The sequence below is a fragment of the Eschrichtius robustus genome, chromosome 15 (genome assembly GCF_028021215.1).
Source record: "Eschrichtius robustus isolate mEscRob2 chromosome 15, mEscRob2.pri, whole genome shotgun sequence".
Lineage (NCBI taxonomy): Eukaryota > Metazoa > Chordata > Mammalia > Artiodactyla > Eschrichtiidae > Eschrichtius > Eschrichtius robustus.
In genome coordinates this window covers 59,326,716-59,352,219 of record NC_090838.1, presented here as the reverse complement: position 1 = coordinate 59,352,219, position 25,504 = coordinate 59,326,716, and the positions used below count along the sequence as shown (strand labels likewise).

Here is a 25,504-nt window from a genome sequence, read left to right as displayed (position 1 = left end):
TCATAATAGCTTCTTTATTAAACGAGAAATAATAAAATATAATGAACTTCAATTCATAAAAAGAGATGAAATAAAAGATAAGCCAAAGGAAGGAATTAATAATAGCAAAAGAATAAAGTAATATATCATAAAACAAAACAATTATACAAAAGAAAACTGATGAATAAATCTAAGAGAGAACCCATTGAGTAATTTGAATGGGGCAATAAGAGACAAAAATACTTTACATGAATGTTGGAAAAGGGATATAACCACAGACACAGAAGAGATTTTGAAAATTAAAAAGGTATGCTATAAAATTAAGATATCAACACACTGGTAATTTCTACCACTTCTCAAGGTAGAAAATACGATTATAACAATAGTCATATAAGATTTTGAGATAATTGTCAAATAACTTCTTTAATAATGGTTTAGGCTTAGTTAGCTTTCCTCTGATATGTATTAAACCTTGAACAAACTTACACTTTCTGTATTACTTTAGATATTCCATAGCACATGAAAAGATTGCCAATTCATTTTTCTAAATTTGTGCAATCCTTTTTGCAAGCCTGACAAAGATAGTATAAAATGAAACTCTTGAATATTCTTAATATTAAATATTAATAAGTGATATATTTAGGTTTATATTAAATCAAATCCAGAAATATAATAAAAGAGCAAACCATGATGAATAAAATTTATTTCAGGAATTTAAGGTTAGTTTCACATCAGGAAATTTTTTGATTTGAAATTTTCACATAGACAGGGCAAAGGAAATAAAAGAACGATATAATTATCTTTTTATGACACAAGGGCATTTAATGAAGCTAACATTTCAGATAAAAATGTTTTAATAAACTTGCAGTTGAAGAATCATTCCTTAATATAGTAGATAAAAAACTCTATGAAGTCAATGTCCAATAAAGTACATAATTGTGAAACACAAGTCCATTAAAGTTTGAAAATTTTAGCCAATGTAATAAGATACCCAAGAAGACACACCATATACAAAAATAAACTCAAAATGGTTTAAAGACCTAATTAACATAACACCATTAAACTCCTAGAAGAGAACATAGGCAAAACATTCTCAGACATAAATCGTACCAATGTTTTCTATGATCAGTCTCCCAAGGTAGATTAAATAAAACCAAAAATAAACAAATGGAACCTAATCAAACTTAAAAGTTTTTGCACACCGAAGGAAACCATCAACAAACTGAAAAGAAAACCTAAGGAATGGAAGAAAATATTTGCAAACGATGCTACTGACAAGGGGTTAATATGCAAAATATACCAACAGCTCATACAACTCAATATCAAAAAAACAAGCAACCCAAGATACCTGAGAAGGTATAAAAGATATAAATATTAGAAAAGAGGACAGAAGTTATCATTAATTATAAATAATATAAACATCTTACTAGAAAACCACTCCAAAATTAACTAGAAAAATATTAGAATTAATATAATGTTTCATTAAAATGATGGGATAAGAAATAAATCTACAAAGCAATAATTTCCTCCAAGCCAGTATGTCTTAACTGTTCGGGAGGCATAGGCCTGTTCTGTTGCAAATTACAAGCTCCCTGGTTTGCAAATTTTTAAAAATAATTTTATGGAATTCAATAAAAGCCCATGGATCCCAAATTATAGGTTAATTGCTTTATAGTGAACAATAGTTTAGAAAATACAACAGAAAAAAAATTCATTCACAATGGAAGCACAACTTTAAAATGTCTAGGAATAAACTTAGTGAACACTGTATGAGGCTGAGCTGAAGAAAATATCAAAACCTCATTGGGGGATGTAAAAGGGAAGTGATATATCCTTAAATAAGAGAATCAATATAGTAACAATGTAATGCCATTTTGTTAAGGTTATTCTGTACTTTTCATACAATTCAAGTGAAAACCCCAGGAATATTTTGGAACATTAAAAAAATTATTTAAAATGCATGTGGTAGGGAAAAAGACCCACTAAAGACCAGGAGATTTTCACACAGGATTAGAAGTGAGGAAGGACTTGTCTTCCAGATGTTAAAACTGATTAAAATAATGTGGTAGTGGCATAAGAACAGACAGAAATACAGTGCATCAGAATAGAAAAGCCAGCAATGGACACAAGTATATGAAAAAGTTTAACTTTTCAAATTGGTAGTAAAGGATTATCCAGTAAATGGTGTTGGAAAAACTGCCTAAACACTTGGAGAAAAAAGATGGATCTTGGCTTCATAGCTTACATCGGATTAATTCTAGAAGTAATAAACTAAATGTAAGAAAAAAATTATAAAAAATACTGTAAGTAAAGGTAGTCAAAAAAGGACAATAGCAGCTCAATCACAATTATGAATACTGATGTTAAATTTCTGAATAAAATACAGAAAACAGGATTCAGTTCTATATCAAAATAGTAATATATCACAACCAAGTGTAACCAGATATGCATATGGCCCAATATTAAAATATCTTTTGTAATGCATTTCTCTGTATTAGTAGGTCAAAGGAAAAATATGACTTCAATAGATACCAGAAATGCATTTAATTAAACTGAATATCTATTCCTGTTTTCTTTTAAAGGAAGAGTTGGACTTCCTTGACATGATCTCATTTCCAAATGATGAAACATTTGACGTATTTCAATTAAGATCAGGAAAAAGACTATCCAAGGAGTTTTTAGGGAATCATGTGCAGTAGTTAACACTAAAATAATTTATTCTATTAGTACTTAAATTAACATTAATCCTTTATTATGCTAATGAGGAAACCTAAAATACTTGTTACAATTTGTCAATCGTTTTGCAAATTGTTGAAGCTAAGAAATCTTGAAAGAGCAACATGATATGATGCAAAGCCCATGAGTTGGACTGAATCCAGAATCCAGAATCAGAATACCAGTTCTGCCATTTTTATTCTTTGATCTTAGCAAGTTATCTAAGCTCTCTGAATCTCAGTGTCCTTTTCTGTAGGACTGAAGTAATAGCAGGCTTGCTATAGGCTATCTCTTCTGTGGATTGTAATAAAAAGTCTGGACAAAATGAAAAAAGCAAACACAAAAAACTCTGAAAAGCAAAAAATGCAGGTGGATTGGAGAGTTAAAACCTGGAGAAATAACCCATACAAGGATGAATTCCAAATTTTTTTTCTTCATTTCCCTCACGGCTTTAATCTGAGGGTGGGCCTCAGTCACATGGCAGTAGCCTGGGATGTCGTCCTAAAAGCTAAGAAAGCCACCATATTTCTGGCCTTTGGGAAAAGCAGCCCCTGTGGTTCAAAGAATGTGGAGGAAATCCCATTTCTATTTCTCTCTTATGACTCCAGGCTTTGCCCCAGGGGTGGCCTCAGTACAGAACTGCACGCAGCAATGTGGTGACCAAGACTCCAAGAGAAACCCCATTTTTCTTGCTAGAAGACTTGGAAGGCAGGGGCCTCATTGAGGAAATCAGTGTGTGGGGAATCCTGGAGAGGAGAGAGCTCGTGAAGGGGATCCCTCTACTTCTGTATATGAAGCTGTATAACTCCCAGGCTCATCTCTGAACTGCATACGTGCAGGAGACACCCAAAGCAGCTTAGCAAAGACTTTGAAAACTGAACCCAAATCAAAACCACAGAAGACAAGATAGAACCTGTGATCTGAACCTAGTCAGGTTGATTGCCTACTAAAGCAAACAAACAAACAAATCAATATTCTCTATAGGATTTGAATACGACTCAGAGTCTCAACAACATGATATTAAAAACTTTTAGAATATAATCTAAAATTGCTTGACATACAAACCACCTAGAAAATGTGAACCATTCTCAGGAGAGCAGACAATTAAGATGCCAATCCTGAGCTATTGGAATTATCAGTTATAATAACTGAAGTTATTATATAATAGGAGTTATAATAACTATAATCCATGAGGTAAAGGTAACACACTTGAATTAAATGGAAAGATAGAAGTTCTCAACAGAGAAATAAAAATTTTAAAAAGAACCAAGTAGATATTTTAGGACTGAAAAACACAATATCTGTAATAAGAAATTCAGTAGATGAGCTAAACAGCAGAATGGAGATGACAGGAAAAGAGTCAGTTAACATGAAGACAGAACAATAGAAACGATCTGGTATAAAGAACAGAAAGAAAATTGCAAGAAAAAAATTGAACAGAACTTCAGAGGCATGTGGAATAACATCAAAAGGTCTAACATGTGTGTCACTGGGGTCTCAGAAGGAGAGGGGAAAATGATCAGTGCAGAAAAAACTATTTGAAAAGTAACGGCCACAGATCCACACAATTTGGTGAAAGACATAAATTTCTAGATTCGAGAAGCTGAGGAAAGCCAAAAGAGGATAAACTCAAAAAACAAACAGAAAAAAAAAAAAAGTGTGCCAGACATATCATAATCAAACTGCTGAGAACTAAAGATAGAGAAAAAAATCTTGACAGCAGTTAGTGAAAAATGACACTTTACATATGAAACAATAAATCAAATGACCACAAAGACCACATTAGAAATTGAAGTAATAATGGTTATATGGGAATAAATAAATGCTATGTAAAGTGCTTAGCAGATAAAAGACACAAATGGCAGAGGTATCATTAGTCTAATTGTAATTCCTCTACTACATCTCAACACAACATAATTATTTTCCATTCTGTTTCTTCAACCTTCCCATGGTTTCCCCTGTGTGGATCTGATCCAGAGAACTGAATGCAAATGTACTTTTGATATACCCCAAATCTTTTGCTCTTGTTGAACTGAGAGTCTCTGCTAATTCATGTCTTGTTTTTGAACAAGATTTTAAAAATTCTGTAAGTGTCCTCAGTTACTACATAGGTAAAATAATGCATCTTTTACTGCTTTATAGGGATATTAGGAAGATCAAATGAGACATAGAAAAAAATATAAAAATTCCTGTGACCAACTAAACCACTGAAAGTCATATATTTCAGAAACAGTAGCAGGTTGGAAGTTCTGAAAGTCTAATTCTTTACACCAATCTCATGAGAAACTATTTTAGAGAGAGCTGGTTTGCCTGCGTCTTTCCACAAGCTGACAAGGTTGGGGATGGGTCAGTGAAACATGGTCATGCTTTGCCAGCTGACCCACAGATTAGGCCAAGCAGTCACCAAATGAAACTCATTCAGCCTTATACACACACACACACACACACACACACACACACACACATATATATATACACACAATCTTTTCCATTATGGTTTATCACAGGATATTGAACATAGTTCCCTGTGCTATACAGTAGGACCTTGTTGTTTATCCAGTCTATATATCATAGTTTGCATTTGCTAATCCCAAACCATTCAGCCTTTAGCAAGGTATTTCTGGCTGTTGTTTGATGCATATTCATCCCTTAATTATTAAATGCTGCTTCCAGCAAAGTAGAGATTCCAATCCCAGTCTTCTCCTTGGCATGGGATACTAGGAGCAGTGAAGTTAGGGTACAAAAAACTAGATTCAAAGTAGGATTCAGATGACTAATTTGAACTAGCATAACCAAAATGAGTCTGAAAGACTCGATGTTCTACTAGCGTTTATAAATCTGTGACTTCCCTCCACCTCTCCAACTTCCCAGAGGCTGCAAGCAGTAGCACACAAAATATCCACAGGGGATGTGTGAACTTGGTCTCTTGCCAAACTCTTAGGTGCAGAGTGAGTGGAATCAGCATGAAGCAGCACTAGGCAGCCTTGGGTTGTAGGAGGATGTGAAGAATGGGTGAGAGAGGAGTTTTCTCCTAAGAAAAGACATCTCTGCAAATTATGACTGAGATATTATCATATATAAAGACTGAGAGAGATTAGGAGTCTTGCATGTAGTCCATAGGCTAGAGACATTGTCTCAGAGCTTCTTAAAATCCTTGACCTTATAGGAGAGGGGTGAGGACATTGTTAACTGCTCGGAGAGAAAGGATGGAAAGGATGATTCAGTATATTAAAAATAGTCAGACTTCCTCTGTCTGACTCTCAAAGAGAACCACGGTAGAAGGATGTTGAGACTCGATCAAGAGTGAAAAGATTTAGATATAGCTGTTGTTATTGCCTGTTTCATAGAGATCCTTATGAGGATAATTATGAGAAAATTACGACAATAAATATTACAGAAATTATGACACACAGTTGGATGGGCCATAAACCTTATTCTTGTACAAATTTTTCTTGCTCGTAATTTTAGGATCATTATGAAGCAGCTTGGAAAAGACTGTGTACCAATATTTTGATAACCTGTATTATAAGTTCTGTGATGTCTTTTTTCTTGCATCTCTTTTCTACCTTAATACAGGTAACTTATAAGGAATCTATGTAGCTTGCATTTGGATGACTTGAATATACTTTAGTTCCACTTTGATTTGACACAAAGAAGCGCTAATAGGTCTCAGGTATTGCCTGTTTTATGAGCCTTAAGTCCACTGTAAGAAGAAACCCAACATCAAGAATTTGAAACAAATTAACTTGTGTGGAAGGAATGTAAAGAAAACGGTTGGGTGTCTTGGCCAGAGTATTGTTAGAACAGCGTGTTGAATTGTAAAAGAAATGTTTGATGTTCTGTTTCAATTTTCAGTAGCAAATAAATGTGTGTATAGAGGATCTTAAAAAAAAATCCTTGGCCAATACTGAAGGGAAGTCACACAGGCTTCTTGGGCTTCATGAGTCTCTGTTTAACAGCAGGTGGAGTGGAAAGAATGTGCAACCTGCATCTCGAGTGGATTCTGCTTGGAATCCTTAGGAACATGACAAGGTCTCAGTTTCTCCTTCTGTTAATAAGGAATAAGAAACCCTTGTTTTTAAAATGGGGTTTCAGTGCATCTCAAATGGCACGCGCGCATATAATAGATACTGTTGAAGGAGTAACAGGACTTGAAAACTTCCATACGTTAAGTGCTCTTTTTGTTACAGATGGGGAACAAAGACATGGAGAAAAATGGGGACTAGCTCAGATGTGCTGTGTGAGTGCCAATTCCAGAAAACCTTACTCCATCCTGTTAGCCCTATTCTCATTTCTAGAAGAATCGCACAGAATAAAGTCTTCCTGCCCTCCCTGTACTTGCCATTCTCCCCTTCTTTTCCCCATCATGTCCACATAAGTTGGCCAATAGTCCCACGTGTGCCCCGCCCTGGGACCTCTCTCATGTGGACCATACCACTTTTTAAAAAGTGGACAAAGCATCATTAACTCAGGAAAAGTGTCATCTCCAATATACCATCCTAGCTGTGAATAAATGACGCGTCTCTGTTACTGCTAATTTTCATCTGCAAGTGGTAAAACCCCAACTAATGTTTTTGTTAAGCTAGGTCTAACTAATCCTTTTCTGTCAACAACATTTTCCCATACCTGATTCAAATTTCTTTTAATTTTGTAGTGCCATGCCATAAACCCTCCCTTTCTATTCGCTGCCTTAGTCATTATGGATGATAATAGTTCAAGTTCTTACTTCTCTCATAGCACACTTATTATATCTCTGAACACTTAATCCACAAAATAAAATCTAATTTAAATAAAAGAAAATATATTCCCTCAAGAATTTGGTTTGCTAACATTTTGCTCCAAGTTAGCGGACTGAGTCACCAATGAAAGGTAAGATTTACCTTAATGTGATTTAGTCATTTATAAAATTTCACTGACATAAGGAAATTCTATCAAAGTCATTGCAGAGTAAATTAACAGATGGGTCAATGCGCAAAGTTCAAGTCATAAGTCAAAAGAGAGAACTATTCAATTAAAATCACTGCCAGGTCAAAGCTGGCAGTGGGACACAAATATCAGAACTACTCAAGAAAAGATGGGTTTTGTAATGATAGGGATGGGGAACATCCTTACCTGTCTTCTGTTAGCTTCATTAGGGTTGTTCCTTGAGTAGAGAAGACAATAAAGGACATTCTTAGCTGTGGACTGGAAAGGAAAAGCAATTCTATTAGGGCAGAAAGAGAGACTGTGGAATGCCATTCCCTTCCAGGCTTCCCCCCTCTTCTTCTCTTTATATTATGGCCGCCAGAGCTGCCAACCTTCAACCCAAAGGGCACCTTCACAGCTGGTGTTGCAAGTAGTCAGCCAGCAGCTGACTTGAAGCTGTGGACCAAAGAGAAGACCCACTTTGTCCTCCTGGAGGCTGCTTCTGATTTGACCACCACTCAGTGAGTGTGGGTCACAAGTAAGAAAGCTAAGATTCATCACTTTCCTCTGCTCTGTCTGAAGTGTGCCCCTAGAAGACTGGTTTGCATGCTGCTTATACAAATCAAGATCCCAACAGACAACATTTGATAGTGTCTCCACTGTAGTCTGGTGTATCCTCTACTGAACAGGGTGTCTCAGGCAATGGCAGCTTGATGCCATTAGCCATTAAGATTATACAGTTCATTTTACTCTGAAAGTAGAATCACCATCAACCTTTAATTTCTATTTGGCTTCCCAAGGAGGTTACCCTATAAGGAAAGCATGTGCTGATGGGCCACAAGACTACCTATTCTATTTGGTAGTTAAACTTCTCATGATTAATGAATACATCGGCATGGTTTTTATATGGCAGTACTTGGGAGCTTTGCCGATGTGAAATCCACACTCTGAGAGATAGATCAACTCTCAGCTGAGGACAAACATGTTTTTCGGTCTGCAAGATAGACTGTCAGACTACAGTGGATTCACCACTGGAATGCCATGGTTTTTATATGGCAGTACTTGGGAGCTTTGCCGATGTGAAATCCACACTCTGAGAGATAGATCAACTCTCAGCTGAGGACAAACATGTTTTTCGGTCTGCAAGATAGACTGTCAGACTACAGTGGATTCACCACTGGAATGCCATCCTTTGGGACTCTCTCTAAGTAGCCAGATGGTTCACCTTCATAGCATCAACCTATTTCTTCATGATGCAGTAACCTCCCATACCTGACCTGGCCCCAAATCTTATATTTCCCCCTTCCTAAAATGTCTCCCCAAACCTTCCCCCTTTTCCTGACAATAGTCATTGTTTCCCAGCTGGTGACCTTGCCTATCATCATTCCTTGCTCCAGTTCATTCCTCACACTGCTTCCAGGATTATTTTCCTAAAATATAAATCAGATCTTGTCACTCATCTGCTATCAAACCTCCAATGGCTCCTAATGCATCCAAGATAAAGTCTACATCCATTACCGTATGTCTGATGCATCTTCGGAAACCCTTTAGCATGGTGTGTAATACTTGGTAGGAGCCCAAGCAACACCAGGTGAATTGAAATTGGCCTTTTGAAAAAGACCTGGGTTCTCTATCCATGGCACCATGCTGCCTTTTACTACCTCACTAGTGCTGGGCCAGGAGGACACCACATCAGAAATGATAATAAAAATCATAATTATCATGATAATATAATAATGGCCAACCTTATCAAGTACTTACTATGTGCCAAGCACTACTGTAAGTGATTTGCCTGTATTATTTCATTAAACTTGTAACAACTTTATGAGATCATTACTATTATTATTCCTATTTTCCACGAAAGGAAATTGAGACCCTGAAAGATAAAATAATTTTCCCAAAGTCACACAGTGGGAGAGTGGTAGACCTAGGGCTTAAAACCAAGCATTCTGATTCTAGAACTTGGGCTCTTAACCACTATGTTATACTGCCTCCCTTATATAGAGTTAAGCCCTGGAAAGAATGAATTTGAAATGCGGGAAATGTAGGTCTCCAAGGGGTAATTGGTATATGAATCTGGGCTGGAGACATAATTTGGGAGTTCTCAGCATACTGATGTGAGTAAAATTGTTCAGAGTATCAGCAGGGAGAAGGGAAGGGAGCCAATCCAGAACCAACACCAACATTTAAAGGCCTGACTCCAGGCAGGGGATGAAAGGAGAGCCAGAAGCCAGTGGAGGAGAGAATTTTAAGGAGAGATAAATCTGAATCCAATGAAGCTCCTCTATCCAGCAGAACAAGTACTGCATGGCTGTCAGTGGATTTGTCCTCTAGGGCATCACTTAGGGAATTTGGTGAGAGCAAGCAGGTCGAGGGTGGGGATGAAGGCCTGATGGGAGTGGGTTAAGGAATGAATGAGAAGTAAGGAGATGGAGATGGTGAGTCTTTAAAGATATTTGAGTGAGAAACTGGTAAAGACTTAAGGTAGCATCTATAGGAAGACATGATCAGGAAATTCATTGTTTTTGTTTCAGATGAGGTTATGTCTATTGATAGTGGAAATGGAGCCAGAGGAAAGGTAGAGAAAAATACAAGAGAGAAACAAAGACCTGGGGGATATTGGAGACAATGGGATAAAATGGACTAAAATGGAAGGACAGGCTTTAAATAGGAGGGATACTTGAATCTCAGAGACGATGGGAAGGGCATGCATCCATCTTTTAAGAGGAGGATTGAAATAGGAGGTAATCCTTTGCTTGCTGTTCTCTGGGCTCTTGGTGAAATAGGAGGTGAAGTTCTTTGCTGAGAGTGATGGGTGTGAGGTTCAGGTTGGGGGCTTCAAGAAAATGGTGAAAAGTTATATTACTGATTGAGCAGGTATCATGTGTCAGGCACTACTATAGGCCCTGGGGCTGAAGCAGGCAACAAAAGACAGACCCTCCTCTTGGAGTTTGCATGGCAGTAGTGTCTTGGTGCCACACTTTGAGGAGGGTCCATAGCCAAAGAGGGCCAGAGGAGACAATTAAAGGAAAGTGCCTCGTGGTCTAGATTAAGCCATGTCAACTACTCTGGTCCTCAGTTTCTTTGTCTATAAAACGAGGAGGACTGGATTAAGTGCTCTCTTAGTTCCCCCAACTCCTACCTCTAACGTCTTTGAATCTAAAATAGCAAAGTGTCTGGAGTTTCTGAAGGAACTGGGGAAGAGAAGTGTCACGTGCTCACTCTTAGCCAGGTGCTGGGCTAGTTGCTTTGCACACTTAGCCAGGTGCTGGGCTAGTTGCTTTGCACATGTCTTCTCATATAATTTTCACATGCAAACTAGGGCTCAACCAAGGTAAGTAAATTTCTATGATTGCCCAACGGAGCTTGGATGCAAATCCACATCTGCCTAACTTCAAAGCCTTTTCCAGGAGACTCCTCTGCTTTAGAGGGAACAGAAAACCATTAGAGGAGAGAGAGACATAGCAGATACTCTCAAGTGTCTGGAGGCAGATTTGTTTTATATCACTCCAGATGGACGAGAGTGTAGGAAAGGCCATTATGGGTCAATGACAAAAAAGACTCTTATGGAAACTGGAATTATCCAACTATTGGGTTGTTTGCCTCAAAAGGCAGCAGTTTCTCACCAGAGCTATTCAAGTTGGGGGTTAGTGAATGCCTCGGAGGATAGCTTGTGAAGTTGTTCCTTTCAATTCTAAGCTTGTACAATTCTCTTAACTTTGTTTTTAATACCATCCATGTATTTGCTTCTCTTCTTTTCCTCTACTTTTCCCGCCTGTCTCCTCCCAGCCTCTGTTTTCTCCCTTCATCTGGGTGTAGATGCTTCCTGCTGTAGTTTCCAATTTTTGGCATAACGGAGAGGACACCTCTTAACCCTCTCCCTCCAATCAAGCAGGTGGGTACATGTTGAGACCAGTAAGTGAATTTGCAGGGAACACATTTGTCATTACCCTGGTCTCAGAGGACAACTTGTCTTCTGAGATTAAAAAAAAAAAAAACATATTCAAAGAAGAAGTATATGGTTACTCACATCAGCTGGAAGACTCTACAGAGGTCATCAAGCAGGGTTGGAGCTGCTTTCAAATTTACAATGATCAGAACAATTTCACCAAAGACCTTGACAACTGGCTTCAAGCAGATCCTTTAATGCTATCACAGTTGTGTTGTCCTTTGGAGGTTGCACGCAAGGAGGGTGAAATGACCTCCTTTCTTTTACTAGTGGGTGTCTATACTTATTGGAAAGTAGGACCTCCAAGGCCCCTGCAATGTGTATAGTGACAATGTTCAAAACTGCATTGTCCTTCCTTGGAAAGTGGTGTCAAGAATGCTCAGAGGATTCTACCTGATAAGGCATATAGCCAGGCTGGCCAACCATGGCAGTTTGCCCAGGACTGAGGAGAGTTCCCAAGATGTGAAACTTTCAGTGCTAAAACCAAGAAAGTCCTGGGCAAACTGGGATGAGTTGGTTACCTTACACCCTACAGCCTCTACACACGGGTCCAGCCAGCATGAGCCAATTGCCCCAGCATGATGCACCGTGAAAGAAAATGCTAACGATCCTTCTAGAAGGATATTATTTGACAAGAGAGGGGGAAATTTTAAATGTTGGCCTTATAAACAAATCAGGGTCCTCTTGAAAACACGAAGCCAAAATTTATTCTAACATGTGGCAAAGATGAAAACGAAGTCAAGTCTCTGTTATAAGATCTGAGAGTCTACCTTTGTCAAAAAGCATCCCCAAAGTGGTTAGTAATTAGTAGAATAGCAAACAGGCTGGTTTTACTCATGACAGAGAACTACTCATTATGTTTCTCACCTGATGAATTTATGAGCCAACTGTTCCACAAAGTAATAGATTTCATTCCAGTGGTGCAGCACACTTCCTGATCTAGGAAAATAAAACAGATGTGACTTAATCAGGTGTTCATTTGTCTTTACCTTGTGTCATATAGTCTATCATTTAACTTTTGACCTGTCCTCTAACTGGGCTCATTATCTGAAATTTCCATAACTTTGTAAATTATTTAAAAGGATGCTTAGACTTAATGTTAGAATTCTGAGAAATTTTGGTAAAGAACTCCCTTCACTCCACCTCCTACTCCTTCCCACCCCATTCCACACACTCATACGCTAAAAACGAAACAAAACAAAACAAAACAAAACAAAAAACCCTGGGCCCAACCAGATTCACAGGTTAGTTTCAAATCTTTAAGAAACAGTTATTTTTGTGCTCTTTAAATTATTGCTCTGATGAGAGAAGAAAAATGATTCCAATTCATTTAAATGAAATTAGCACAAACTAGATGCCCAAATAGACAAAGATAAACAAATCCCCCTCCTCAAAAAAGAAGAGTCCAAATTCATTGGTAAATACAGATTCAAAAATCTGTAAATAAAATATTAGCAAAATGAATCCAGCAGGAATCCAAAAGAATACTAATTAATTAACTGGTATTTATTTCAGGAATGTATTGATAGTTCAACATTTAAGGATATCTAATGCAACTAGTCATACTAATAAATAAAAGAAGAAAAACGATACAGCCTTTCTTTAATAAAAAGGGGGAAACTTTACTGAAAAAAGAGGGAAACTTTCTCTAAGACAGATGGGATCATAGCATTTTAGATTTGGAAGGGGGCTTCTTTATTTCCCAAGGTTGACTTCTGTTTCACTGATACGACTTACGACTGCTTCAGTTCAGCTTCTAAGTATTTTTCATAGTGCTCGTACTTCAATCTGTTGCATTGACTTCATAGTAAGTTTTTCTATTCTAACCCACTCTTCTGTAGCTTTGATGTTCTTTCCTTTCACTTAAGGATCTATTTCAGCTGAGCCTTGCATTTCTGCCTGTCATTCTAATAATTCTTGAGGTTAGAGTTTGCTCCTTTGACTCTGACATTTTGTACTGCAAACATTTTCCACTGTTTTTCAGATTACTTTTATTTTTTATGCACTCATTTATCTTAATTTTAACTTCTAGAGAGTTATTATTATTTTGTCTTTGTTTCAGACTATTTTATAGAAATTTAAGATGAATTTGGGCAAAGTAGATTTTAGGCCTTCCTTTTCATGATGCAATATCTTTAGGAATTCTCATTCTGGTTGAGTGTATTCCATCTCTATGAGGAAAATTTATTTTCTTCTGCCCCATATCCAGAAATGATAAGTCTGGCTGATCTGAGCAGAAGTGATACAATATGTTACGGTCATGCACTGAAAGATTCCGTATCATAAGGATATCTCATGTTCCTCAAGTTAATCTATAACTTCAATTCTAGGAAAAATTCTGAAAGGAAGTTTTGTTAAACTCAAAAACTGACTCCAAAAATGAAATGAAGATTACAGTTCTAAAAGTAATCAAGGCAATAATGAAAAAAAACAAAGTTGGAAAGTTTGCCCTATCACATATAGTGGCCCTATGGGCATGATATAGAACAGTAGAAGGAATGGAGTAAAATGGAGAGCCCACACTTCGATGTATGTGAGGTCACTCTATACAGTGAGAGCAGTGATTCAAACTGGGGAGGGAGAATGAACCCTTCCATAAGTGATGCTGTGACAAGGGATTTATAGTTGGAAACAACCAATCAGATCACTATCTCATACCAAATGTCACCCTGGATGTATTAAAACCTAATGGGAAAAACACAACTTTCAATCCATTGCGTGAATTATAGAAGGAGATTTTTACGTCATCATGTTAGTGAAGGGTTTCTTCAACCAGATACAAAAAGTAGGAATTGTTTTTTAAGAAAAGAATAATTTTGACTATCTGAAGGGTCTAAAATTCTGGATGACAAAAGATACCACAAACAAAGACAAGAAGAGAGTGAGAAGGACTTCCCTGGTGGCCCAGTGGTTAAGAATCCACCTTCCAGTACAGGGGATGCGGGTTCGATCCCTCATGGGGGAACTAACATCCCACATGCTGTGGGGCAACTGAGCCTCTCTAGTGCACTGCCACTAGAGAGAAGCCCGTGCAGCCACAATGAAAGATCCTGCATGCCGCAACTAAGACCCAACACAGCCAAATAAAACAAAAATAAAAAAAAAAAAGAAAGGGAGTGAGAGAAGATGTCTGCAACAAATAAAAAAGGCAAAAGATTACTGTCCAAGATATATAAACAGTTGGTACAAATAAATATTAACAAGGCAAACAATAGAAAAATAGACAAAGGATCAGAACAGGCAATCCCCTGAAGGATGGTAAGTCAGCATTTGAAAAAACATTCAACTCTTCTGATAAATATAGAAATGCTTTTTTAAACAATTGTTTGGGGAAGAGCAAGCAGTTTCAGGGGGCAGCAGCATAAAGCCCACAGGGTAGAGGGGTGAGGAGTTGGGGAGATGGGGAAAGGGATCAGGGAGAGAAGGGGGCAGGGGCTCTTTTATCAAAAATAAACCTTTTCCAGTAAACTTTTCTATTCCAGTTTCTCAGCCTTTATACATTCCATCTGCTTGGGACACGCAATGTCCACACTGGCAAACTCCTACTCATTCTGTAAGACGCAACTTGGTCTCTGCCTGTTGCCTTTGACCAACACAGATGGGGCTCATTGCTCCTGTCCCAGGCCCTCAGGGCACCGTGTACATCTCTCAGTCACCATCCTCTGATACCGGGTTGCAATCACTTTTTTTTCCAGCTCCCCTTGTGAGGGTCTTAAGGATATTTGCCTCTCCAGCATCTACCTGTTTGTTGGATGGAAGGAAGAAGAGCATGGGGAGAAGTTTCTATTGCTCATGGATGCCTCCTGATCTTTTGCCAGCTGGACAGCACCTCTTCCGGTCTCATTTGGATGAACACTGTGGGCCTGAGACTCAGACGGCTCCAGCCAATTCCTGTGATCCTATGTGAACCTGAGGAGCCTTCCCAAGTGGATCAAGGATTCTAGAGCACAGCTCCTTGATGAATGGGCCTACCTAATCATCAACAGTAGATGTCTGAGCTTAATGCGAGCTGCGGGTCTCCCCAAAGCTCACCAGAGCAGCATATCCCAGCCCTGTGCTTTTAAAGCTTTGGAAAGCCTTTTATTAGAATCCCAGCCATCCTCCTGGACAAGCTTCCATTGTATATTTCAAATCTCAAAGACTGGTCCTGGCTCCTCTTCTTCAGCTATGGGGTAGATGCTCTGGTCCTGCGGATCCTAGTGAGGGCTCTGGCAGATCTGGCCCAATGCTGTATATGTGCTTCAGAAGAGGCACTATGTGACTGCTGGTCCAGTTAGAATTCTACAACTCCTTTCCACTTGAATCAAGAGATTTCCTTGAACACTGATTGTCTGTGCCCACTTCTGAAATACAACGCTGTGTTTTGGTCCATATCACCCAAACAAGTACTATCTGAAATTTTGGTTCCTGAGGGGTAGGGTAAGACACCTCTGATTAGAGAGGAATCTCTGCAGCTCCTCTATTCCATGTTTGGTTTTCTCATCGGTAGAGAAGTCCTGTAGTGAGGGAATTAAACTGGGAGGGGAGGCAAAGTAGAGGTGAAACAGGGACTTGAACGAGAATTGGGGGGTCTGTTTTTGGCTGTCTGCTAAAGGAGCAGGGGTTTCGAGTAAATTCTTTTTGAGTTTCTTTCTTTGTTTTCAAGGATTGGCCACAAATCATTGGCGTTCCTTTACTTATTAAAAAGGGTCGCCCAATGTACATTTACATTTTCTTTTGGCTTAAAGCATTTCATTTTCACTATTCTTCTGTCTGACTGACATGTAAAATTCAGGCAATATTGGTATTCATCTGATTTCTTGATGCTAGATATAGGGAAAGATCCAAGAAATATCCTGGAGTGTTAAGAAAAAAGTCTAAAGCTATCTGGAACACTTTCTTGCCAATTGACAGGTGCTCTATTTTCTCAGGAAGAAAATAAAATGAGGCCCTTAAGATAAAATGAGAGGGAAGGAGATATTGACAGGTTTGCTTCTCCCATCCCAGCTCTACTAATAATTGTCCTGTTACTGTTGCGGTTTGTTGTTTCATATTTACACATGACCATTCTTGACACAATTATATAAGCCTGGACCAAAATATACACTCTTTGTGACACGCTTGAGATGTACATAGCCTATTCCCTCAAGCACTGAGGGTAAACATAACCTTCTAAGATTCTGGGAACAAAACTGGTTTTGTCTTCTCTTGGGTTACCATGGGACCCCAAGGGGCCTCAGCTACGAAAGTGGCAGAGGAATATGGGGTTATGTAGAGCTGCACCTTGGAATCCTTCTAGTTTTCATGACTGAGCTTCTTAACCCACACATGCACGTTCTGTCCTACCCCAATCCTACCCCAAGATCAAATCGCCTCTTAGAGAAGGAAAGAGTCCCGTGGCAGCTGCTTCTGGTTTTAGCATGGAGGTGAGCATGTTGGACGTCCCCAGGAGCAAGGGGCTTGCCTGACTGGTGCCATAGTCCTCTCCCCTGCCTCACCACCACCCATTGACCACAGATGGACTCCTAACTCTGAACTCTTAACTACTCCATCCATGGGGGATCTGGAAACTACCCACTAAGACTTGAACCAGACTCCTGCCCTTCTCTCATGGGGATAGATATGCTGGGTCTTTAATTTTGTTTGGACTTTCTGTTAAAATGTGCGTGTCTTACCCACACTTTGCCTTGTAAACTGATTTTCTGGTTTGGAATCTGATCTAGTAGCTACTCCCAGAATAATCAACCCAGGATGGTGTGTCCATGTTCAGACCTTGGCTTCTTTTCAACCCTGAGGACATAAGTGGACTCCTGGTCATAGCCAGGAGAAGTAGGGTGTTGGTTGGGGAAGTGGCAGCTTATCTCCACCTTATAATGTGTAAAATATCTCATTTATCATGCCAACCTGTTTAAGAATTACTGATCTTAAAATCCCAGCTATGGAGCCCCAATGTTCTCTTTAGTAATGGCTCACCCAGCCATTGTTACCGAAGCCCCAGGGTGGAAATAAAAACTCCTTCCTAGCCCAAATATAAGTATTACTGGGAAAGATTCCATTGAACTCTGCTGTGGATTGTTTTGTCTTGTTTTTATTTTTTTAAATTGCTTTTAACACACAATTGCTGACTAACTATTGTCAAAGAGTTGAAATATACATGTTTTAGAAGTCAGTGGATGTGAAATGTCCCAGCTATTTGACTCAATTAAATCCTAACTCAAATGCAATTCTAGCCCCTGAAGATTTCCATGGGCCAACTGGGTATCAAGATGGTGTGGAGGATTCAGGCTCTTCTTGGGATTTCATGCCTTGGTTCCACAAGTATAAATCTCAGCAAAATTTGGTATTCAAGTAGCCTCCCAGGAATTCTGCTTCATTACAGCCCTACAGAGTTCTGTGCTTAAAGATTCACTCAATACACTCGGGTCCACTCAAAATCAGAGTCAACCCCACTACACACCACCTCCTGACTTGGCTTTGAGAAGGGCTCCCCAGACCATCAGGAGGCAAAGCCACCAGTCCCATGAGAAGGTAACTGCTGGGGGCAGCTCCAGAGCTCCTTAGCTATTTTTGTTTTTCTACGCCCTCTCCAGTGTCTGGAACATGATAAGAAGTCAACACATTTTGTGACAGTGCATTCACTGTGTGTTCCCAGTGAGGGGTTTTGCGTGAAACCTCGCATGGCCCTCAGATTATTGCTCAGTTATTTCCAAGGGTTTGATATGCAAAGAGTAAGAGCAAAATAAGAACACTGAGTCTCATTTTGATTTGTTACTGAAACACATTCTTTTGTGTTTATGTGAGTTTCCAAACCTCCCTGTGGTTAAGCTCCTTAGAAAACACATGCTCTTTCCATTAACCACAGATACAACCAGTCAGAAAGAAGCAAGCGGGCCAAATTGAGTTAAAATTGTCCCCTCTCACCCTTTGCATGGGTTAGGGTAAAACGAAAGGGGAAAAAAGAGCTCGCAGTTGGAACCATCACCCAGGAATCTTTTAATTCTGGAAGAGCAGAGTCGCGGTAAGGGTGGAAATGATAAAACTGTCAGGTCCTGCTTTTCCTTAGCCCCACCCGGCTGAAGTCATTCATCTCCTCAGTGACCCCCACCCAGGTCCCCAGCTAATCCTGGGAAGGTATGGCAGCCTCAGGCGCAACTAAGCAGGACCAGCAATTAGTTCTGGCCCCATGTTCATCTGTATCCCCCCATCTCACCGCCATCCCACTCCCCCACTTCTTCCTTGGCCCTCCTCTCCTTCCTCCTAGACTCCCCTACACCCTAACTGGCTGGACCCCAAAACCCAGCCCAGACCTTCAGCCCTTGTCCTCCTATGATTGACTGGGGTCATGGCCAAGCCTCCCTCCTGCTCAGAAAGCTTGACCTCGACCCTTGCCTCCACTCCAATTTCATCAGATACCAGTGCAGACCCAAACCAAGCCACTGAGCACTGTACATTGAGTAGACGGGCTACCCACTCTGCTCCTGTCTGCGTCTGGAGACCCCAACCCCGCCGTACTGATGTGTGAGGAATTTCCCCTTTAGTCCATCTCACTGATGGCTACGACAACAATGACTTTCAAGCTGTGGAATGCAACCTATTAGTGATTTGGGAAATCAGTTTGGTGGGATGTTGCCAACAGTTAATAAAAATGAAATAGAATAGAAACATCAGATATATTGCATACCGTAGCAGAAAGTCATGCTACGTGAAACGTTTAGTCAACTATGTGTAAGTAATGCACATACACTGTGTTAAGATGTAAACTGTATTTTTCTTGTGAATGATCAAAAAGATATTAGAGCAAAACACGTACTCCTTTCACCTCCACCAATTTGCCTTCTCTAACGCGCATGCGTGTGGGCACTCACACACCAGGAAAAGCCTAAAGACATTTTTTCATATCAAGTATTGGTACTTTTGGTGCAAATTCAACACAAAACTGTTGTTGTTGCTGTTGTTACGAGAACAGAAAACTGGTTAGCTGACCAAGAGGTATTTCCCATAATTGAAACGCACACTAAGATGTGATAAAGGAGGGCCACCAGTCAAAGCCACCAGTGCAATCAGTGGATGAACACCAGGTGACCATGACAAGACAAGGGATGGTACTGTGGCTGCCAGAAGACTCAGAGCCCCTCTTCACGTGCAGGCCACAAGGACACAATAAGCACCCCTCAAACACAGAGCCATAGGAGTGAGAGAAGTGGGGGCAGGGCAAAACTGAAAAGATTTACATTTACTGAGTGTTTAAATTCTTGCACTGGGCTAGGATTTCCCGTTTGGAAGAAAGGTGCCTTATCTCCTCACTACACCTGCACCCAGCAGGAGGGTCTTTTGAAGATAAGCAAAGCAGCTTCAGGTTATTTTCTCTATACTCGAGTATAGTGAGCGTAAGTTTTTTTCTACCCTGAGACGGTGGCCACTGTACTCACTCCCCGCTGTCATGATTATTAAACTCCTGGGAGCAAGGTATGAAGTGCTCGTTTTCTTACCCACACTCAGGATTAGCTCTTTCTCAAATATCTGTAAGTTTTATAAACGAAGATGAGTTTTCATTATAGCTTTTATTTGAATGTATTTAATAATAGGCCACAGATTGTTTTCATATTTACAATTTATTTGTCTTTCTTTGTTTTAAAACATGGTGGATCAGTTAGGACCAGCCACATAATGTGTAGGATTCAAAATGAAAACACAGGGCCTCTTGTTCAAAAATTATTAAGAATTTCAAGATGGCAACAGCAGAGCATTAAACTAAGGGCAGGACCTTTCTAAGTGCGGGTCCCTGGGTGACCACACAGGTCCCATGCCCACGAAGCTGACCCTGGCATCGGTATACTTTGCCCATTTTCTATTGGGGTGCAAATGTTTTCTTAGACCAGGGGTCAGCATACTTTTTCTGTAGAGGGCCTGATGGTAAATATTTTAGGCTCTGTGGGCCATATGGTCTCTGTGGCTACTACTCAACTCTGCTGTTGTAGCACAGAAGCAGCCATTGGCGGAACATGAACTAAATGACAACACAATTTTATTTAGAAAAACAGGCTGCAGGCCATAGTTTGCTAACCTCTGTCCTAGACAGTCACTTTCTTTCAGTCTTCCTCATGACAAGATAATATAAAAATCTATATTTCTTTTCCTGGTAGCTGAAGCTTTAGTGTACTTTCACTATTCATTTCCTGTTATTTATTGCTGAGAATGTGGACTGGAAAAGTTATGCCTTGGGATATATATGGAGGCATTCTTTGCTACCTAATAAATATTTCATGGGTATTTGAAATGAAAGTTTATTCTCTGTGGGACATAGGGTTCAAAATATATTTATTAATTCAATCCCATTAATTATTTTTCATAACCTCTATATCCTTTGAACACAAGTATTCAGAGAGATGTCTTTTCAGATTCTACTGAGAAAATAATTTGGTTTTCATCTTCAGCATTCAAAATAAATGTGTTATTTTAATACATTTCCTAAAGATAAAAGCACTCTTGCATTCCTAGAATAAGTTTTTACTCTTTTACTGTACTTTTAGTTATGTTTTAATGATATTTGATTTCAGATTTAAAGTTTTCATTCAAATTTGGTCAGAAGTTTTATATGTGTTATCTTTGGTAGATATTGATAGCAGATATATGCTAGCTTCCTAAAATAAATTGGGAAACTTCATCTTTTCTATTTCCTGGAGAGTTAAACTTTATTGAAATTTTCTTTTCCTTGAAGATGTGATAGGACTTGCCATGAAACCAACTTGGTCCAAAACCAAAGGACCTACCCCCAAGGGCAAATCAGTCCCTCTTGAGTGTCTAGATTCTACTGAGGAGGTTGGGAGGAGGGGCAAAATCGCAAACACTGAACATTTCACCTAAAGGAATTTTTAAAAATCACCACACTGGACTCTTATTATCACTTTGGTTCAAAATTTAAGTATTTCCAGCCCTCCTACTACACAGTAGGTAGGCTTGGGATGAAGAGGAGGAGTTTGGGAGTTTGATAAAAGTAAACGACAGTTTTGGGGAGATATATGTGAATGTAATATGAGAAATTTTTTTCTATCCTGCATAAAAAATTTACTTTCACTTTCTCTTTTGAGAATCCGTTCCTTAAGTTTTATATTTTGCTGTATAACCTCATTGATAACAGTATTGTGATTTATTAACTTTTCTGGGACCATAACTTCTGTTTCTGGTACACCATGTCTTTTTCATATCCTTTATTTCCAATACATTGTCCATTTTGATGTCAATATTTTCAAGTGATATTTTTCAATAAGGGTATGTGGGTGGTATATATTTTGAATTTTTATATGTCTTAGGAAACCTAGTAATGGAATTTAAATATCACATTTCACTCAAGACTTTATTGAGGTTTTTTGAGCATTTAATGTTGTAGACTAAAAAAAAAAATGTCTAATGCCACTCTGAGTTTTGGTTTTTTATTTTGTGGGAGATGAGATGCCTCTTATTTTCCTTTTTGGAAGAATGTAGACATTTCTGTGTACTCTTATATTTTATATTTTTATTTAAGATTGTGTACGTTTGGATCCTTTAAACATATTAATTAGGCTGAGTATTTGGTAAGTCCTCTAGATCTGAAGACTTCACTCTTTCTTCAGCTCAGGAAAATGGACTTTTATTATTGCATCTCTTATATTCTCTTTTCCTAGAATTTATATTTATATATATGTTCCTAGCCTATATACATATATGTATATATGTTCCTAGCCTTTGTATTACTTATCTCTTGTCTCATAATTTTAATCTCTGTATTCTTTCTGCTTGAGTTCTGGAAAAAGTTTCTTAAACTCTCTTCTGATGAGCTGAATTTACTTTTGCAATATTCAATGTGGTGGTCATTGTTTCCAGTGAACTTGAATACTCAGAAACAGCATATTTTCTCTCCAAAAGGTTCTTATTTTCAGCTGTTCCTTTCTCCTGACAGACTGCTCTTATTTGTTGATGTAATATCTCAAAATTTACTGAAAATACTAATGAGACATATATTTGTTTAAATGGCTTTGCTGGTCATTGCAACTTCTTTTATATAATCACTATTATATTTTAAAGTTTTTTTTAAGCCTTGATTCACTCTTTGGGTAATTTCTCGAAGAAAATTATCCCTACTCCCCTTTTTAGAAGAATCCATATGTATTTGAAAACGTCTTTCTGTTCTCTTCACATGTAAGTGACATCTTGACAGGTGTAACATTTTAGATCATAACTTTATCCATCAAAGTTCTCCACCATTTAATGTTGCAGAACCTTTGTAGGTAACCTGTATCTTCTCCCATTCGTAAAATTCTTTTGTGTTTGAGATTAAACATTTTCACCAGGAAATGTTTCAGTATTCATCTCCTTTGATTAATTTTGATTATTACTTGATAAGCCTATTCAATCTGCATTTTCAGGTTTTTGTTCTTTAATCAGGAAAGTTCTCTTCTATCAAAGCTTTGAATGTTTCTTCTGGACTATTTTTTAGCAACCCAAATTATCTGAGGTATTGGATATCTATTTTTGTCATTCATCATGTATCATCTTCTCTCTCATCACTTCTGTATAACTCATTTCCTATTCAAAGTATGAGGATTTCCCAAACATGCCTTCATCCTTTATTTTCTTCATTGTCAGTTCTGCCCTTTACTGCTTCTGAGTTGACTTTATAACTTTACATTTTTCCATATTACTTTATATTTCTTTAACTGTTCTAGATCCCTTTGCTTCTCTTTTCATATTTTATCACCTGTTTCACAAATTTATTATTTAACTTCACTGAAATCATAACACATATGGTACTAAAACTGACCTCTTTTGCTGTTGAAAATTCTTTCCATAAACGTGTTCTTCCACCTCAGGAATTTTGTTTTCACCACTTATTTTCAGTTGGTAAAATCTTGTAGGTCCTATTTTCATCTTTCAATATGGGAAGGTGTAACTGGGTCTCCTATTTGCTTCCCCAATACTACATATATATATATATATATGTATATATATATATATATATATATATATATATATATATATATATATATATATATATATATATATATATATATATATGTATATGTATATATGGCATTGTCTTCGCACTTATAAACTTCTCTAAGAACTTAATCTGGGGGAAGGGAGTTGGTCTTAATGGCTAAAGTAAGCTTATGTTATTGTTCCATCAATTAAGGGAGAGCAGGGAATGGAATAACTCATCACTTCTCACGAAGGAACCTAATCCTTGCAAGGTTTGTGGGTTTGTTTTGGACACGGTTACACCAATTCCAGCTTGCCATATGTCGGGTTTTTTGGCCTGGTGTCTACTCCAAGTTCACACTGTGCTCATTCCTGATCCCTGCTGCATCCACATAATCAAAGACAGAACTCTGCCATTTCCCTGGAAGCCCAGATCTACAGGGAGGATTCAGCAATACTGGACAGAATCACTGTCACGAAGATGCCTGGTGTTCACGCACTCTCTCTTTAGTGGCTTGGTTTCCCCTTTGTCCAGCGCAGCTGCCTCTGCATGATGCTGATGCACAAGGGCAGCAGGGCTCTACGGAGGTGCCTCTCATCCCCCTTATGTCACACTCTTTACTTCAAACTCACTTCCAGATTTGGGATTGTTCTTGGGGTTCCTCCATAATCTTCTTCTACATGTTCTTTTAACTTGGCAACAGAGTTGGAAGTAGACCCCGGCTGACCTCCTTCAAACTCAACCCATCTGCTTTGTTTCTACTGGAATTTCTTACAAGTGTGTTTCATGTCAGCGTTGCTGTCCTCAGTGGTCGGACCTGATGCAGGCTTCCCCCAGATGCCTCCTTAAGACTTTCTCTTTTGGGGGATGGGGCAGTTTTAGACGATGGTGGTAGAGGCAGTGAGAAGCTAACTGTCCATGTCCAGCTTCTTTCTCAGAAGTCATCAACAAACTTTCTTTCCTTTCTCATCTCAGAGTAAGCCCTGCAGCTCATTAAATCTTAATTTCTGCATTTATGGTGCCCTGAAACAGCACTTCCAAAAGTCACCAGTGCCTTTATTTCTGCTAAAGCATGGGACCTTTCTCAGTTCTTTCTTGCTGGGTGTATTTGTAGTATGCACAAATACAACAGAGAATATGTATTGATTCAGCAAAATGGTTTTTAATGCCTGGTAGGTCCTTTAGGACCTATAAAGATTAGTAATTACACCACGACATGTATTGAGTACTTACTAAGCAGCAGGCATTGTGCTGAGCACTTGACATTCATTGCCATTTAATAATAATAGCTAGCACTTAATGAACACTTCTTATGTGTTCATAGGACTCAGCTCTGAGCACAACAACCCTATGTGATAATACTATTAGCTCCCTTGTCACAGGGGAGGAAACTGAGTTCACAAAGAGATTAAGTGACTTGCTTAAGGACACACAGCTAGTTAAGTGGTAGGGTTGGGATTCAAATTCTAACCCTAGAGTCTACGCTCTTAGTCCAAACACTACTCTCCTACGTCTCTTTCCTGGTGTTGAAACCTGTGCTCTTAACACATGAGCAACACTGCCTCCCCGTGGACGGGTCAGGAAAGACACAATTCCAATTCATAGCGTTAAATGTTTAGTTAGGGACAAGTACTGGAGAAGTTCCACAAATTGTTATGGGAATTTGGGAGTGGGGATGCCAGGGACAGCTTAAAATCGGGGTACCTGAATGGAATCAGGAGTCCCTAACTGGCTGCCCAATTTAATGGGATAAGGTGTACAAGGGGATTCACCCATTTGGCCTTCAACCCTCTCCTCTTGTTCCTTTGAAAGTGTCTTTTATGACGGTCAGTAATCAGGATGACCACATAATTTAAAATCCAAACTGAAACACTTTCAAGAGTAAACTAGGAAGCCACTAATAATTACATTGGGAGACTTCCCTTGTGGTCCAGTGGTAAAGAATACGCCTTCTAATGCAGGGGACTGGGTTCGATCCCTGGTCAGGGAACTAAGATCCCACATGCCATGGAGGAACTAAG

General features: G+C 38.8%; 1 protein-coding gene across 3 annotated transcripts in view; it reads right to left on the bottom strand.

Moving 5' to 3' along the window:
• ANTXR1 (ANTXR cell adhesion molecule 1) overlaps nucleotides 1–25,504 on the bottom strand; it is a 243,333-nt gene that overhangs the window by 205,421 nt on the left and 12,408 nt on the right. For all 3 annotated transcript variants that reach the window (XM_068565029.1, XM_068565027.1, XM_068565028.1), the window contains exons 2-3: nucleotides 12,416–12,487; nucleotides 7,807–7,878 (exon numbers count right to left, since the gene is read on the bottom strand). In XM_068565029.1, coding sequence (XP_068421130.1) covers nucleotides 7,807–7,878; nucleotides 12,416–12,487 — 144 coding nt within the window. The remainder of the gene's footprint in view (nucleotides 1–7,806; nucleotides 7,879–12,415; nucleotides 12,488–25,504) is intronic.